Raw genomic sequence first — 18,769 nt, 5'->3', positions numbered from 1 at the left:
CATAAGGTTGGTGCTCAGGAATTCTGATATTCTGAATCACTGGGAGTTTGCACTGAATTGCAGTAATTGTTTTGATGAATATGTGTTTGTTTGTTTGTTTGTTTGTTTGTTTGTTGCCTAATTTCTATACTCTTGTGCTTATGATATGATTACTGTATAGTGATTCTAATGCTTGCTCCCAATACGTTTCCAAGCACAATTCAAAGTGTTGGTGCTGACCTTTAAAGCCCTAAACGGCCTCGGTCCAGTATACCTGAAGGAGTGTCCCCACCCCATCGTTCAGCCCGGACACTGAGGTCCAGCGCCGAGGGCCTTCTGGTGGTTCCCTCATTATGAGAAGTGAGGTTACAGGGAACCAGATAGAGGGCCTTCTCGGTAGTGGCGCCCACCCTACCTTCAAATGTGAAGGAAATAAGCAGCTATCTTATCTTTAAAAGACAACTGAAGGAAGCCCTGTTTAGGGAAGTTTTAATATTTAATGCTGTACTGTTTTTAACATTTGATTGGGAGCCGCCTAAAGTGGCTGGGGAAACTCAGCCAGATGGGCGGGGTATAAACAATACATCATTATTATTATTATTATTATTATTATTATTATTATTATTATTATTGCTAATTTTTAATGTTCATGCAAGCCACTTTGAGCTCAACACTATTGGAGAGATAGGAAGCAAATACACAAGGTATGACCAGAAAGTTCAGTGAATGGTCAGAGAAAATGGACAGCGAGAAATATTTGAACATACAACCTTACAGGCCTTCAAAGTAGGCCCCCTCTGATATAATGCACCATTGACAACATTTGTAGAACTGTTGGAAACTTCTGGAGAAGTCTTCTTTTCATACTGCTTTAAGTTCCCTCATCACAGCAGCTTGGATGAGTGAAATGTTGGAAAAACTGTGCCCTTTCAGTGCAGATTTCGGTTTTGGAAAAAGAAAGAAATCCGGTGGGGCCTGATTGGGAGAATATGGAGGGTAGAACAACTCAGTAACGATTTCACACGGAATATGCATTTCTTCCGCCATCATTCGGACGGACAAACGCCAATCCCATATCAATAGCTCGTGAACTCTTTCAGCATTTGCCGCCATTCTGCTCATCAGCGGTTTGCCAGACTGAGGGCCATCTTCAATGGTTTGCGGCCCTTCACGGAAACACTTAAACCACTCAAACACTGTCTTTAGAGTTACAGCTTCATCTCTGTACACAATTGTGAGCATTTCGTGGGTTTCCGATGCCAATTTACCCAATTTGAAACAGAATTTCATATTGACTCTCTGCTCCATTTTCAATCACAACACACTGCACTATTAACAGCTACTAAACGCTACTGCATGAACGTAGGCCTGTCAACAAATGCCAAGACACGTGCACATATGTTAGCTGAGATATGGATGAATGCCTCCCACGTGTCTCTGCGAATCCGGCAGTTCCCATTATCACATACAGGGGTGATTCACTCTACTTTCCCGTCACACCTTCTATATATCAAATCAAGAGCCCTTGGGAAATTTCCCGCTGGCATGCGGACTCTCTTGGTGAAGTCCTGGTCACTCTGTGGGATGCACAGGTGTAATGTGTGGTAAACACAATCAGACCTAAGCTCCCTTTCCCATGGAAAAAAGTCCTTCTAGCCTCTTGGTTTACTAGGGAGCAGGGGGCAATGAAGCAGTTGAGATGACAAAGTCTAAACAAAAGTTGTGGAAGTTTTAAGAAGAAAAGGGGTGCAGATATAGTTTTATAAATAATACAGTATAATAGACTGGATTACATGCTTGATTCAAATAGTTTTAAAGGTGGGTCCAGACATGTTCATTTGTTTATTTAAACCATTTATATACTGCTTTACACTAGGGCTGGGCAATATCTAGTTTTCAACATCATGGTATATCAGCAGCTAAACACCACAATATGCTGATATATGCTGATGTCTGGTATGTATTTCAGCTGTTTCTTCCTCCACTTCTTAGGAGAAGCAGCAGCAGCTGATTGCTCAGCCTTACATGGTGACTGAGCCATGAGAGGGGCATTGGGGCTTTCTTGAACCACTCAGCTGAGGGTGGAGCCTGTGATGTCCCTCGTGCTTACACATGAGCTGGCCTGGACGCATGTGAGCTGAAGAGGCATCAGGGCTCCCTCAAAGGTGTCTGCCTGTCTTCGCCCAAACGAAGACACTCTGGGAATGTCACTCTGGGAGGAAAGACGCAGCCCCCCCCCCCGGTGAAGGCAGGCTGGTGGCAGCCAAGCACATGGAGTGTGGGAAGCATGTTCTCAAGCTCTGGGCATCTGTCTGCCTTTGCCTGAACGGGCCAGCTCCATCTTACCTCCTGGAGCGACCCACCATCCCAAGAGGAAAGGTGCAGCCCACCCACTTGGGCAAAGGCAATTTGAGTTGCCAATACATTGTGGTGGCTTGGGAGCTGCACTCTATCAGCAGCTCAAAATGTCTGAAACTTGTAGCGTGATGTGAACGCCATACCAGTTTATTTATTGGGACAATAAATAGAAGTATCATCCAGCCCCACTTGATGTCATAGACTCTAAGTGGTATATAGTAAGGTTAAAAAGATACACTTAAGATAAAATCATTTAAATCTAACCATACACTCAAAAAACTGTTTGCCTGTTTTTTAAGTTACTGGAAGATACAGCTATACATTTGGCTTGCAGCCAAACCACCTGTTAAGAGTTTTTTTCAACCAAAAACTCCTTTCTCTGGAGCACATTTCCTGCTACCAGGCACCTAATTAGCAGAGTAAACCCACACAGTCTTCAATGTGTAGGAGTTCCAAGTCAGGCATGGAGTAATAAATCACAGGAAACAATCCAGTACATACAGAAATTAATTTACTGTTGGTTTAAGCATAACAGTTACAGAACTATACAGGAAAAGAAGCTTCTATCAGTGCCCTGACTGATGTACACTTAAAAGGTTGGAGGCCTTGCCCTAGATATCTGCAAGGCCTCCCCTCTCCTGACCACATGCTTACATTTCAAGAGTTGAGTTCAGACTAAACAATCTCTCAGTCCAGTCTAGAAGCTGTGCATGTGTGGGAACAGTTCTCACAGTGTTGACTAGGCCTGTGTGATTTATCGCTATATCATTCATTCCCAGCATGAAGTCTACATCACGATAACGGGTTCATTAAATTTGACCTTGCAATATATCATTCAAAGCACCAGGGGGCAGTATAACTGCCAGCAATTTGAGCAGCCCAGTCCCTGTGCGCAGTTCCTCTCCCTGCTCTGGCTGCTTCGCTGCAATTTATCTCAGCTCAAGAAACATCCAAGACTGCTTGCTCCTCCTCCTGTATGCCCTAGGTGGGCTGTTGCTCATGGCGCACAAGGGGGGGGGAGGGCGAATCAGCCACCCCCCTGCAGAGATCCCTGCCTGGCTCCTGCGGCAAGGGCTGGGCGAGTGCAGAGGTTGAACAGCACTGGAAAGCCCCCATGCTGCGCTGGCAGCCCTAGTGCCCGTGGCTTCCTCCAGCTGGGCAGAGATGCTGGCCACTCTCCTCACATTCATGGCTGGTGGCGGCACTGGAGGCGCCTGGCACTTAACGGGCAGGCAGGTGAGCAGCGAACAGGCAGTCCCACGTGACTGGAGCCTCTGTGTGACTGTGAGAAGATGTCAGGACAGTGTCTCTATCTCAGCAACCCCCACCTTTTTGGGGGGTGGGGGGAGGGCAAGCGGCAGAAGAACTTGCGAGCGCACTTCCCTGCATGCAAAGACACACTGAGCACACACCCCTTCAGAGAGGTGGTGGCGCTACCCCTCTGAGGTGCTGCAGTTGCCTGGCATGCACCTGCCCCACCCTGGGCAGTAATTGGGGATGCAAAGCCCCTGCCTCCACCCCCCACCCATCCAGGACTGCCTGCTCCTTCTCCCAGATGCTCATGGCTGCTCCTTTTACCACCCACACGCAGAATCTTCATGCACACCATATATAGTTCAGTTTTTCAGACACTGTGATATATCAGTATATTGCGATGTTTAGCTGGTGATATATCATGATGTTGAAAGCCAGATATCGCCCAGCCCTAGTGTTGACCTTGTATCTGCAGTAAACAAACCAGTACTTCAGCAGCTTCTGGTAACTTCCAGTAACTTCTAATAGCATCTGGTAACTTGTTCAGTATTTCTGGGAATGAATGTCTCACCTCAACAAGGTTCAAAGGCTATACTATGGCCCAATGCACACAAACATTGGATTATCAGTAAAGCACATGAAATACTAAGAATGCAAAAATTAATTTGTAACTCCAAACATTATGTCAGGGTATCATAAGGAAACTACATTTTTAAAGTACCCAGGAATTTCAGAGTCTGATATTTCTAGCTGTGCTGAAGTCTGTTTAATGCTGTATTCTGTTTTTAATATCTGGTCGGGAGCTGCCCACAGTGGCTGGGGAAACCCAGCCAGATGGGAGGGGTATAAATAATAAAATTATTATTATTATTATTCCCCCCAATGTTTGAAAGTCCTCTTCAAATGGTGGGGAACTTAAAATAGAAAAGTTTTAAAATAAAATTATCCTTATATGTATACAAAGCACTTAAATTCCTCTTTAGCAAGAGGAAGAAACCCAATACATCCTTTTCTGGTTTACATCCCAATAGCTATAGTGTACAGCAGCAGTATCTTTATTGAAACTGTTGCCGGAATTTCAGTAGGAGAAACAAGAAAGGTTATTGAGAGCTAGCCTGTCAAAATATCTCAATCAGCATCCTAAGCGAGAACATTTGAGTGGGAAATGTATCCGAATTAGGGTTACTTTTGCACACACAATATGTTTTAGGAAAATTAATGAATGAATGAAAGCATAATAATCAAGTGGCCCAGAAACAAATCTGTGTGTAGCTGTCTATGTCCGATTATGCCATTACCAAAGCCAGATATTCATGCCAGAGGGACTTCTTTAGTCCATTTCAGTTTCACATGAAGCAACAACTATGAATGGCCCAAGTTAGAATGCCAACGGTATTCATTCTCTCTCTGACCCAGTTTTTAGCATTTGTGATAAAAAGGACTGAAGACTTAAGCATTATCTTTTAGGTAAATTCTCTTTAATGTCCTGTTGCCGGTAGCCACCATTCTCATAAAAGAAGTTTAAGACTTTAAGAGAAAACAGACAGCAGCTGCTATTTCAGAGAGCTATTTTAAGGTTCTGTTACCATGTCCATCTAGCACAGATTATATACTGTGCTTGTCAGACTGCTGCTCTACCTCTGGCAGAGACAAGCACTCTTTCTTTCTTTCTTTCTTTCTGACACTCTAGGAATAGTTTTGTGGAATTGAGGGCAAAAAGTTTAAGTTAGAGAATTCACATTACGAAACAGATGAAATTTGTGGAGCAAAAACAGTTCCTGCTGAAACTGAACCTCTGGACAGGTGTTGAATGTATCATCTTACACTCCAAAACTAATCTTGCTAAACATGGCATTCACCTATAATGTAATGTATTTGTTGCATGCCGCTTGGGGTATAGCACAGCTTTAATTAGCCAAGTATAATACAAAAAACTGCCACTTTAGTATAACATTGGAGATCATACAAGTCATATCAAAAAAAGAGCTGTTGCATGCCCCCCAGACATGGCCAGATGTCTGCATAAAGCATAGAGAGCATGAAAGACAAGGTTAATTGTGTATAACAAAGATGTTCAGACAGGACCTGAGGACAGTAGCTAAGAATACATTCTCAGAGTGGCACACTCTGGCACAGAGTGGTTGAACAAGAGACTCATAATCCTTACTGCAGAAGGATGCAAAGCCCAAGCTTTTAAGTACAGAATATTGAAACAGTAAGGTCAAGTCGACATATCGCAGCTAACAGATTGGATGGTGGCTAACAGATTGAGGTTGAATCCTGACAAGACAGAAGTACTGTTTTGGGGGGACAGGAGGCGGGCAGGTGTGGAGGATTCCCTGGTCCTGAATGGGGTAACTGTGCCTCTGAAGGACCAGGTGCATAGCCTGGGAGTCATTTTGGACTCACAGGTGTCCATGGAGGCACAGGTCAATTCTGTGTCCAGGGCAGCTGTCGACCAGCTCCATCTGGTACGCAGGCTGAGACCCTACCTGCCCGCAGACTGTCACGCCAGAGTGGTGCATGCTCTACTTATCTCCCACTTGAACTACTGTAATGCTCTCTACGTGGGACTACCTTTGAAGGTGACCAGGAAACTACAACTAATCCAGAATGCAACAGCTAGACTGGTGACTGGGAGCAGCCGCCAAGACCATATAACACCGGCCCTGAAAGACCTACATTGGCTCCCAGTACGTTTCCAAGCATAATTCAAAGTGTTGGTGCTGACCTTTAAAGCCCTAAATGGCCTTGGCCCAGTATACTTGAAGGAACATCTCCACCCCCATCGTTGAGCCCAGACACTGAGGTCCAGCTCCGAGGGTCTTCTGGTAGTTCCCTCACTGCAAGAAATGAGGTTACAGGGAACCAGGCAGAGGGCCTTCTCGGTAGTGGCGCCCGGCCTGTGGAATGCCCTCCCATCAAATGTCAAGGAAATAAGCAACTATCTGACTTTTAGAAGACATCTAAAAGCAACCCTATTTAGGGAAAGTTTCATGTTTTATCGTGTTTTTAATATTCTGTTGGCAGGAGCTGGGACCGAGCAAGCTCACCCCGTCGCGGGGTTTCAAACCACCGACCTTCTGATTGGCAAGTCCTAGGCTCTGTGGTTTAAGTGCAAGTAGATAAATAGGTACCGCTCTGGCGGGAAGGTAAACGGCATTTCCATGTGCTGCTCTGGTTCACCAGAAGCAGCTTAGTCATGCTGGCCACATGACCCGGAAGCTGTACGCCGGCTCCCTCGGCCAATAAAGCGAGATGAGCGCTGCAACCCGAGTCAGCCACGACTGGAGCTAATGGTCAGGGGTCCCTTTACCTTTACTAATATTCTGTTGGGAGCCGCCCAGAGTGGCTGGGGAGACCCGGCCAGATAGGTGGGGTATAAGTAATAAATTATTATTATTATTATTATTATTGGGATGAGATGGCAGAATGGACAATGCCACTTCAGCCTACAGGTAGAATACCACTGGTGAAAATATATGAACCACCAACGAAGAAAAATCACATCATGGAGAAAGTTTCTAGAATTGGGTTTCTGCCTACATTGTAGCTAGAAAATTTGCAAAGAATATTTAACTAGAGGAAGCATTCAAAATATGGCCCACCACCTGAAGGTAAAAAGGTAAAGGACCCCTGGATGGAGAAGTCCAGTCAAAGGCGACTATGGGGCTCATCTCCACTTTCAGGCTGAGGGAGTCGGCATTTGTCCACAGACAGCTTTCTGGGTCATGTGGCCAGCATGACTAAACCACTTCTGGCGCAACAGGACACTGTGATAGAAGCCAGAGTGCACAGATATGCCGTTTACCTTCCCGCCACAGCGGTACCTATTTATCTACTTGCACTGTCGTGCTTTTGAACTGCTAGGTTGGCAGAAGCTGGGACAAAGCAATGGGAGCTCACCCCACAGACTCGAACTGCCAACCTTCCGACTGACAAGCCCAAGAGGCTCAGCGCCACCTGCAGTCTCAGAAGTTGTGCGATCCATTCTACCAACTCATGCTTGGGTAAACCAGGCCTATCTGAGAGCTTTGGGAACATTATTTTATTATTTTATAAATTTACATACAGCCCTATACCAGCAGGTCTATAATTCAGCCCTAAATCCTATTATTCTGGATGTGTTTGCTGCCCTGAGCTTTTTCAGGAGGAAGAGCATTTTATAAACAGCAACAACAGCACCACCATCATTACCAGCATCCCAGGAGTAAATGATATTTGAAGACAAAGACAACAACTTTCACTTCTCCAGCACCTACGGCTTATTGTATCCATTCAATAGGCAGAATGTGGTCTTAAGTAAGCAAAGAAGAGAATGCTGAAAATGATATTACTTAACTGCACTGCACCCACACTTCCATGCAGAACAGATGTGTTTTGTGCATAGTAAGAGAATGAACCAAGCCTCAAAAAGTGTAACATATCCGCGATGGCGCATGATATTGTGGCAAGGGTGGGGATGAAGCGATTAGGCAACAATATAAATACATAACTGTATATATTACTAATAAAAGCCTTGGAGGAAGAGACAATAGCTCTGCCCAAAAGAAAAAGAAACTTATTTATTACTATTGCCCACAAGTCAATCACACACTCACTGCCTGTTAGTTCCAAACAACAGCTGGTAGTTTTTTTAATACTTCTTTTCCACACTTGGTCTTAGCCAAAAGGTTGAGAAGTATTTTTTCCTGTTATCAGCAGCCTGATTAACAATAGCATTTGAATCAATCTGGCTAACCTGATCCAAGCACACACACACACACCCCACTCACACATGAAAACAAGTTTCACTACAGCCAATCAAAGACAACCAACCACACCCTAGGCCAACCCCAACTTCTCTCACCACCAAAGGAATAGTAAAGAAAACCCACACAAGTGATGCTGACACAAAACCCCACACATAGAAGCATTGCCCCCCACCCCATTCACCATTCCCCCCTCCACCTCTTTCCCCCTTTTCTTCCTAATGTAATACTAATGTCTCAACAAATGAAACTGATCTGTAGAAAATGTAACTTAAAAAAAGAAACATTGAGTATACTTTTGTAAACCAGTAAATCTTTAATAAAAATGTATTTTTTAAAAAAGTATAATTCCCGCACTAAGTGCAATTTCTTAGTATTGTGTAGGAACTTGACTTTATGCAACATGAGTAATTTGTACAGTTTCCTTTTATTTGTTCACACTGATTTCCTTTTAAAAACTGCTCTCACATCCTGTAGAGGCAAGACATACCAAGCTCAAAAACAAATAAACTACCTGAAATTTATTGGCCTCCATCAAGCATTTAAAAAGTGGTATATAAACAACTGGAAGAATGGGAAATTGTTCACATAAACACTTCAGATGTTACAATGAAGTTATTTCTGGAGACAAACCTAGAAAGGGGGAGGGCCCTTCTGCAACCCCATGAGCCATATCACTTTAGTTAAAGAAAACAGTCAATTGCACATTTCAGTATAAAGGTAAAGTATGTACTGCTACAAACATCACACAATAGTAAATTAGATTAAAAATAGGACACTGGATCAAGATCTTCCAGTAATCATACTTATGGCCCTGTATATTATGTATGTACTAAAGATCTTGGTTAACCAAGGTCTATTAGAAATTATTCTTCATATTCATACAAAACCTTGGTTTCTTATGCTTCTACTCTGGCCTTTAAGTATGAGCAGTGGGGTATCCAGCATTTCTATAAAGCAAAGAAAATACTATTGATAGGCTCATGACCTTCCATGTTTCATTAGGAAGTCACAATATCAGTAAATAAGAATAGGTATATATGTATTGTATACCTACTTTTGGGGCACCCTGTACACTACTAAATTGTCAGTCCTGGCCAACCAGAAGAATAGGTGTTAAGCAACAACTTGCATATTTAGGATATAGAATTGAATGGGGGGTGTAGGGACACAGGCTAGAGGGGCTGTGTTTGGGAGACATTTTTGGATCATACTGTGCAACTGCATCTGTTGGCATCACATATCCTAACGTGAACTGATTGATTTAATGGCTACCTATCCTTACAGAGCCAGAGAGAAGGCTTGGAAAAACCTCAAGATTTGTAGAAATACAAAGAAACACACACAAAAACCCTGAAGGAGTAAAATAAAAATTCACCAAAAACAGCCCAGTGAGGACTGAGCAAGTAGTTATTTAACATATACCCATTGTGAGATATGGATAAGAGGGCAGACACTCCCTTTAATCTTTTTCCAAATGCCAGCCAAAATGGGTAAGGAAACCTTCTCACTGAGGAGGTGAGTGGGGATAGGAGTCTTTTGCAAGGCAAAGTGGGGCAGGCTTGAGGTCTGTGAAAGCATGACTAGTCCTTACCATGTGAGCTGTTTTGCTTTTGAGGTAATTTCCCCTCATGTCTCTGCAGTCAGGCAGGAAGTAAGAATTGAGCAATGGAGCACACTAGATTAAGTCAGGATGCCAAACCATAAAAAATAAACTACAGTTAGCTCAAGCAGATTCACAAGCCAAGTTCAAACAATGGTTTTAGATTATGGTTTGTTGACCAAACAAACCATAATTCAGTTCATGAACAAAACAAGAGTTGATCTAAACATACCATGGTTTAGCTTTATATCCGAATGCAGTCGTTTGTCTGCAGTCTATACAAACTGGCTTAACATACATAAGCTGCTATACAGCTCGGCTGTGGCCTGGTTCAGATGCAGCACCAAGCCACAATCCTGCCCCCTCCCTCCAGCCGCAAAGAAGAGTACAGAAAGCATCTACTTCTGTTTCCAACCAGCTGCAGAGCATTGTTTTAACTTTTAATCAATTTGATTAGTTTTAATTATAGTTTATCCTAACAAGCCAGGATCATAGAACATGGTTTGAACTCTGCTTGTTCAGACAAACAGTTGTTAAAACTAACTTCATTTCTTTCCAGTTTTGATTTAACAAACTCTATAGGTACTTGAAAATGCATGTTTCCACTTTCCTTCTCACAGCTGTGCCAGAGGAGAGATGAGAGCAGGGGCAATGCACAAATGCAAGGCCATTTCACATAGCACTAAGCCCCCACGGTACCCTCCGGATGCTGTGGACTACATCATCCTTCCCATCATCCTTAACCAATGGCCATGCTAGCTGAGGCTGATGGGAGGTGTATTCTAAAACATCTCATGTGCACAAAGTTGGGGAAGATTTAGCATTATCAGAATTGTACAGACAGCTTACGAGTTTGAGGAAGGGCCATCGCTCAGTGGTAGAACAGCTGCTTTGCATGCACAAGGTCAGATTCAACTCATGGCACCTTTGGGAAAGGCTGGGATAGAACCCTGCCAGAAACCCTGGGAAGCTACTGCCAGTTTGTGTAGGCAATACTGAGCCAGATGGGACAGTTGTCTAACTCAGCATAAAGCAGCATCCTATGTTCCTTACTTAAGTTTTTCAGGATAAGATTCATATGGGATGCTTACTAGGAAATAGTTCCTTTCAGTAGCAAGTTAAATCAGGCTTTTTTGGATGAGCATTTCAAGAGGGAGGCAATATAGAAAATCATTTAGATTACTATTTCATTGTTGTTTTATTTTGTATTTTAGTAAAAGTACTGTACTACTGCATTTTATTGTTTTGAGCTTTTTTGTTAGCTGTTCTGGATGCTATTTGTTAAAAGATGAGTTATAAATATTTTGGTCATTTTGAATGGTGAGAATTTTTAATTATTTGAGATCATGTCTACATGTTACACTGCCTTAGTACTATCTGAACTTTCACTTTCCGACAGACAGCAACTAAGCTTGGGAACAATGCATTCAGCTCATCCCTGCTTTGCTACAGCTACTATTACACTTGCTCAAGATAGACGGAAACTGGAAACTCTCTCAAGGGAGTACAGCCACAAGTGGTGGTGGGGAGAGATCTAACCGTGTGCCCTGAATCAATCACCTGTTACATGACATGCCAGGGTTTTTAAAGCACGTATTTTCACCTTTATGGAGCATTTGTACATTATCCAAACCTGCTCAGTATCATAGAAATAAGGCTTCACTGGCTGTAGTTAGAGAAGCCATTGTTGTTTATTTTATATTACAAGCAGCCTTTATACTCCCTTTTTCTCCACATATATGGAGCTTTCATTTGTGCCTTCTATCAAACAATAGACTGCTATTTTGTCCAAATCTAGAAAGCTATGCATTGAAGTATAGATTTTCTACAAACCAATATGCAAAATCAATGTTTGATCCAGGTTTGCAGGCAAACTGAAGCACACAATTCAACAATATAAAAATAGGAGCATACACAGGTTAAATCTGTAACCTAGCCATACGCCTTACCTTTAAATTCTCAAATATACAAATCAGATTAAATAATGAATAAACTATCTAGATCCATAAAAGCTGCTTTGTTTCCATAGTTTTCACTAACATACCCTCAACACATTTTACTAACAAAATCCATTGTAACTGGAAAATCTTTTGCCCTTCCTTAACAAAATTTCTATATCCTAAAACTACAGTCTGAACATAAACTCAAGTCTAAAGAACATAAAACCAAGAACATAAAAGTTACAGGCAATGGCACGCAACAGAGAAGAGTTACAAAGGATCGCTTTCCTGCCTGTATTGTTACATGTTGTAACAATGCATTTTGTAATGTTACAATGTTGCTCAAACGATGGAGACACACAAAAATCAAGCTGGCCAGTCAGTACGCTAGGGAAGTCTGTTAGAAGGATATGGGTTTAACCATCTTTGGGAACATGTCAGAAAAGGAAGTTCTCTCTCCTTTTGTCCTTCACACAGCAACAGTATGTGCAAAGGGAGGAGGGTAACCACCAGGGATCAGCAACCCAAGGCCCATGGGTCACAAGTGGCCCATGGGGGTCATTTAACCGGCCCATGGACCCCTGACGCCCACTTGGTCGGCTCCCGTGCGCCATGCCAAACCGGCGCGGGGCAGAGTGGGGACCGCCTTCCGTGACACTGGCCAGCTTCCCATTGGCTGCAGGAAGCTCCTGCAGCCAATGGAAAGCTGTGCACGCCTCCTCCGCGCCGGAAATAGCGTTTGCGCATGCGTGCGTGTGCGCGCACTCTGGCCCACTGCGGCATCTGCAGGACTGTGAACCGGCCCAAGCCACAAAAACTTTGCCAACCCCTGACCTAAACCATCTGGAGGGCTTGGTACTTGTGATTTTTTGAATTTAAAAAGGACAAGCATCTCACCAGTCAGTACAGATATCAACTTCCTCATCTTCCACTTCCCTCCTGAGGTTACTTAACTCACCAAAAAAGTTGTTGCTGCAGAAGAGTACAGAAAAGAGTGAGCAAAGCTCACAGTGCAGAACAAGAACACCTCCTAAAGATCAAACTTCTGTTAAAGAAGTAAAAGCCAAAACAATACTTCAGAAGCTCTCACCTCTTTCCTGATCTTTAGCAACATAAGTTAGAGGAACCAATATAAGCCCATGAGAGAAAGAATTTATAGGTATATGAAACATGTTTTAAAGACCAACATGTTTGCTGTGGTGTTTCTGGGCTACACCTTCCTTTATGAGAACTATGAAGCCTTATAACCAGTTGGCAGATCATATATTATAATACCAAGAGGTACAGAGAGAATGGTAAGGTAAAGGTACCCCTGCCCGTACGGGCCAGTCTTGACAGACTCTGGGGTTGTGCGCCCATCTCACTTAAGAGGCCAGGGGCCAGCGCTGTCCGGAGACACTTCCGGGTCACGTGGCCAGCGTGACATCGCTGTTCTGGCGAGCCAGAGCCGCACACGGAAACGCCGTTTACCTTCCCGCTGGTAAGCGGTCCCTATTTATCTACTTGCACCCGGAGGTGCTTTCGAACTGCTAGGTTGGCAGGCACAGAGAGAAAGAGGGAAAGGTAAATAAGTAGCAGGGTCCAGAGGCCATGGAACATAAGAAGCAACACACAGAACCCAAATACATAAAAAGTTAAGTCTTCCTTCAACTTTTTGGAGAAAATGTGAGATCTAATTGCAATAAATAGATAAACAAACTACAAGAACAATGGTTGGTGACTCTACTAATCAAATCAGAGAGGCAGTGTGGCGTAGTGGCTGGAGTGCAGGAGAAAGACCAGGGTTCAAATCCCCCCTTGGTCTTGGAGCCCCCTGGGTGACTGTGGGGCGAGGCGCTGCCTCCCAGGGCTGTTGTGGGGATTGCTGGAGCAGAGGGGAGCGAAGAGCCAGGCATGACCTCTTGAGCTGCCTGAAAGGGAAAAGGTGCAGGACAAAGGCAGCACTCAAAATAAAGCAAAATATACAAATGTTTGTGTGTACACCAGTCATGGATCCAGACAAGGGAGACTGCTGCCTTTCATTCAAACCCTGCCATTAAGATAAACCGTTTTGTCTTGGAAGACAATACTTTGTGTTTACAAAGTTTATTGAACATTTTAGGGGGGGGGGGCACATTAAGGGGATATGAGCGAGCTTATTAACCCTTCTTCTGCCGTGGTCGCAAATGGGCCGGACTCCCGCCCCGCCCCCCACGGCCTCCCGGAAGTTGACGGGAGGGAGGGAGGGGAGAAATGGGGGGGGCGGCGGCGGCACCTGACAGCTCCCACGTGAAGGGGGAGGGGCCGAGGTGACAGCCCCCGCCCCCCCCCGCCCGGGGAGGAGGAGGAGGAGGAGGAAGAAGAGCGGAAAGAGGCGCCTCCGGGAGGCCGTGTCCCCCCCGTGTCCCCCCCCCGCCGCCGCTCACCTCGCGGGCGATCTGGTTGAGGGCGTCGTCCTCGGCCGCGGCGGGCCTCTCGCGGTTGGGCTGCCTCTTCCTCCCGGCCAGGCCCGCCGCCGCCGCCTGCTGCTGCTGCTGCTGCTGCTGCTGCTGCGCCCCGACCAGCTCCATGGCGCTGCCTGCCTGCCTGCCTGCCTCCCTCAGGCGGCTCCCTCCTTCCCTCCCTCTCTCCCTCTCCACGCCGCTCCTCGCAGGCGCCTCCGGCGGCGGCAGGGGCAGCCCGCGCATGCGCGCACGGGAGGCCGGCGGGGGCGGGGCCGGGCCGACGGCTCTCCGCAGGGGGCGGGGCCGAGCGCGCGAGGGAGGGAGGGAGGGAGGGAGGAGCCCGGCGCCCAAGGCCGCCCCGCCTGGCGAAGCCCCTCAGACCAGGGCTCGGCTCTGGGGCAGCGGGAAAGCTGAGGCCGCCCCTCTTGGTCGAGGCGCCCCCCCCCCGCTCGCTCTCCCCCCTCAGGAACCGACCCCCGCCCGGGAAGGCCAGGAGAACAGAAAGGAAGACCCCTCGGGCGCCGCCGCCTCCCCCGCTGCCCCCCCTCTGTGAAAGAGAGACCAGAAAGAGCTCCCTCAGCAGGGACTGCATTCGAAAATTCCTAATAAATTACTAGAAGTGTGGACAGATAGAGTCCAGCTTGTGCCTAGTATGCTGAAATCTTTAGAATATGCTTCTTAGACATTTATTTCAGGCCATTGAATACTTCAAAATATCCTCCCCCCCCCCCACTTCTTAGTTTTGCCTCCATAAAAGGTTTGGAAGCTGAAACCCAAAAATATCTCTGATCACAGGCAAAATGTTTAACCTTGTTCTAAGAAAATATTTGCCTCTATCACAGAACCACTAAATAGTTTGGCACGGTCAGCCCAGGATCCGAATACAGTACTAGAGTCATGCCAGGTCATGAACAAAGTTTGTTGACCCAAGTGGGGTGTTAAATAAATCAATTCATTTTAGAAAGGGAAGCCACAAAGAAGATCAGGAAACTTTACTGCTGGAAACCTACTTTCATAAATAATATAGTGTACAATAGATTATAAGAGTAATGAATGCTTCTGGCCTTCTTTCAGCCCCAAGGCAACATGCACGGAAATCACAATATCCCTTGACAGTTGAGCTCAACACTTCTTTGCCCAGAAGCCTATTTATGGCAATTGCTGTATGCACTTGGCTGCTTCCATTAATTGTTTCTCAGTCCAGTTTTAAACCCAATTATTTGGAAGCCAGATTAATTTCAGTGGAACTTACATTTACATAAACATAAACCTGTTTCATCACACTATTTGTATGTACTTGCAAAAACAGCTGTCTGTTGTTCCATTTCTGTTAACTGTGAGTGATACAAAAAGAAGACATACCAAAAAATAACAACCATATATTTTGTGGCACCTACAAGACCCAGATTTAATGTAGACTCCACTGAATAAACATAAATCTCACTTCAGCAGATTCATGGAGCATTATCCCCAGCTAGTAAACAAGTCATCTTCCAAATATCTCAAGGCTGTCACATGGAAGATGGAGCAAGCTTGTTTTCTCCTGCTCTGCAGGAAAGGACTCAAACAAGTGGATTCAAGTTACAAGAAAGAAGATTTCAACTAAACACCAGAGAGAACTTTCTGACAGTAACTGCTGATCAACACTGGAATGATCTCCCTTGGGAGGTGTGGACTCTCCTTCCTTGGAGGTTTTTAAACAGAGGTTGGATGGCCATCTGTCATGAATACCGAGATTCCTGCATTGCAGGACGTTGGACTAGATAATCCTCGGGGTAGCTTCCAACTGATTCTCTCTGTGTGACATATATAAAATACATGGAGGGGACAATGTAAACAGGGGGGCCAAAAGGCCATGAAAGCAAGAAAAAGAAAAGATCTGTGATATTTTTCTGCAAAACTCAGGTGTATGCAAATAACCGTTCATAACAACAATAAGTGGTGATAATACAATCACCCTAACCTTGCTTACTATGTTTAAAGGGAAAAGAAACCATTGCATAGTTTGAGGTCTGAACAAACAGAATCAAAGTTACTCATAAGCTATCTGCTCCCCCCCCCAATTAACATTAGTTGATTCATCGTCCCTCCCCCAACAGGAAGAACGCCAAAATCCCGCCTTTCTTCTCCTTCCCTTCCGTTACTCTCTGAGCTTTTCCTGTCTCCTCATACAGGGACTGAACCGCTGGCCCGTCTCTTCCCCAGAAGACACAGCCTCAGACTCTGGCTTATCTGATGGTTGCCTGGCAATGCTTTGGCCAACTTCCAACTCTTCCTCTCCTTGAGAGCAAACAGCTTCTTCCCTGGAAAGGAGGGATCCGGGCTGTCCTCTCTAAACTCAGACAAACAGCTCCTATCTGCAGAGGCAGCCCCTTGCTCACTCAGCTCAATTTCTGAGGTTGACTCTTCCGCTGCGCTCTGGGGGGGCCATGTTCCTAACAACTGACATAGACTGTCTGACAGTAATGCTGATACTGGCTGAGTCTGCCCTCCTTTACTTCAAATCCTAATAATCTTCAAATCTTGAGTAATCTACTGGAGACCCTCATTCTAGACCTGAACACTAGTGTAGAGCACCCACCTCCACACTAGCCTGGCCTCTGCTTATGGTTTCAAATATTACCTTAATAAAATTACATAATTTGCACATCAACTAAGCACTAAAGATGTAATGCTGAAAGGCCTAGTTCAGATTACAGGTAGAGGTTTACTACCAGCAGACTCCAAGAACCAATCCCTGTTCACTAGCTTTACAAGATCTCAGATCCTTACTCACTAACATACAACTTTTGTCTATAATTGTGATTATGTAAATATTAGGGTTTATATCTAATCTATATTTATATGGGGGTATGCCTTGTTCAATAAGAGAGGCCTTTTGAATGAACATACATAGGATTGTACTGCACATGCCATTTATAAAGTAAAAGTAAAGGTAAAGGTACCCCTGCCCGTACGGGCCAGTCTTGACAGACTCTGGGGTTGTGCGCCCATCTCACTTAAGAGGCCAGGGGCCAGCGCTGTCCGGAGACACTTCCAGGTCACGTGGCCAGCGTGACATCGCTGCTCTGGCGAGCCAGAGCCGCACACGGAAACGCCGTTTACCTTCCCGCTGGTAAGCGGTCCCTATTTATCTACTTGCACCCGGGGGTGCTTTCGAACTGCTAGGTTGGTAGGCGCTGGGACCGAGCAGCGGGAGCGCACCCCGCCGCGGGGATTCGAACCGCCGACCTTTCGATCGGCAAGTCCTAGGCGCTGAGGCTTTTACCCACAGCGCCACCCGCGTCCCTAGATTTTTAAAGTAGCAGCCTGTAAAATCTTCATATTTTTGAAAAATGTGAACATCTCTGATAACTTTTATTATTTTTATTATTTATTGAATTTATATACCACCCTATACCTGCAGGTCTCTGGCGGTTTTAAGCACTGCTTTGACATCAGAATCCTCTGTAAAAGTTAGTGTGATGACTTTAAATAAAAAGAAAGGCATTAAATAAAAAGAAATGGTGATTAGCTGCCCTTAATGCATAATAATATATTAATAAGAAATGAATTGAGAGACTTCAAATAAGCCTTTATAGAATCTATTTTAAACTTAACCTGTGCTTTATTAATTAAAAAAACAAATTAACACAATATCTTGTGAGCTTTTAATTGGCTGTGTTAAGTCTCTCTGGATAATTCAGCATGTGAACTATTTGTTCTCCTTTATTGCCCTATTAGGTCAAGGTAAGCTTTTTTCAGAAGCAGCTATGTGGCATGAGTCAACAGGGTGTGAAGCACAGGAACACTTGAAATATTTCCACTTTCCTCTTATAGAAAATCAGAACCCAAGCAATTTCCAGTCCATGTTTAGAGAGCCTCGTGTCTGTAACAGGATTAGGGGCTGTTGTCTATTTCAGAGTGACGTAGGGGTTTCACCCTCAAACCTTACTGATAAAGTAAGACTCCTTACACAAGACTTGAAGGTGAATCTTTACTTGCCAGGATGGCAACAATTTAGCAAGCTGTATTATTTTTATATCAAGTTCAATACAATTTATTTCTCTTCCTTGAGACCAAGAGAGGGTCTCTAAAAACACATTCTTTCACAGCAATTATGGGCATAGCCAGGATTTTTGTTAGAGGTGCAGGCCTTTTATTGGCGGGGCAGAACCTCACTTAGCTATGTATTTTTATTGATTTTTATTGATGGGGGGCAGCTACCCCTCTCTGCCCCCTTTGCCCCCCCCCCCCAGTTATGCACATGACAGCAATGTGTAAATCATTAGTCCATAGCTTGCCTGTCTTTATAAGCTCTTCCGGAAAGAGTCCGCTTGAATTCTTCACACTCCCATGTTCCCAGTCAACAAAATAATGGCGATGCAACCAGCCAACCTCCAACTTTCACCCTCGCTTCTAAGACAGACAGACAGACAGACAGACAGACAGACGCTCTCTCTTTTACTTTTAAAGGCAGTT

At 44.7% G+C, this 18,769-nt stretch overlaps 1 protein-coding gene across 19 annotated transcripts in view; it reads right to left on the bottom strand.

The window, feature by feature from the left end:
• The window catches only part of LRRFIP1 (LRR binding FLII interacting protein 1), a 104,942-nt gene extending 90,464 nt beyond the window's left edge, over positions 1-14,478 (bottom strand). For 9 of the 19 annotated variants that reach the window (XM_079976397.1, XM_079976400.1, XM_079976385.1 and 6 more), the window contains exon 1: positions 14,291-14,476. In XM_079976397.1, the coding sequence (XP_079832523.1) occupies positions 14,291-14,434 (144 nt within the window). In that variant the 5' untranslated portion in view covers positions 14,435-14,476. Of the gene's footprint in view, positions 1-14,290 lie in introns of all 19 variants that reach the window. The other 10 variants (XM_079976383.1, XM_079976396.1, XM_079976388.1 and 7 more) reach the window with 4 other exon arrangements.
• Between the last annotated feature and the right edge of the window lie 4,291 nt (positions 14,479-18,769).

The sequence above is a fragment of the Podarcis cretensis genome (assembly GCF_951804945.1).
Source record: "Podarcis cretensis genome assembly, chromosome: 1".
NCBI lineage: Eukaryota > Metazoa > Chordata > Lepidosauria > Squamata > Lacertidae > Podarcis > Podarcis cretensis.
This window is presented reverse-complemented; position numbering and strand designations above follow the sequence as displayed.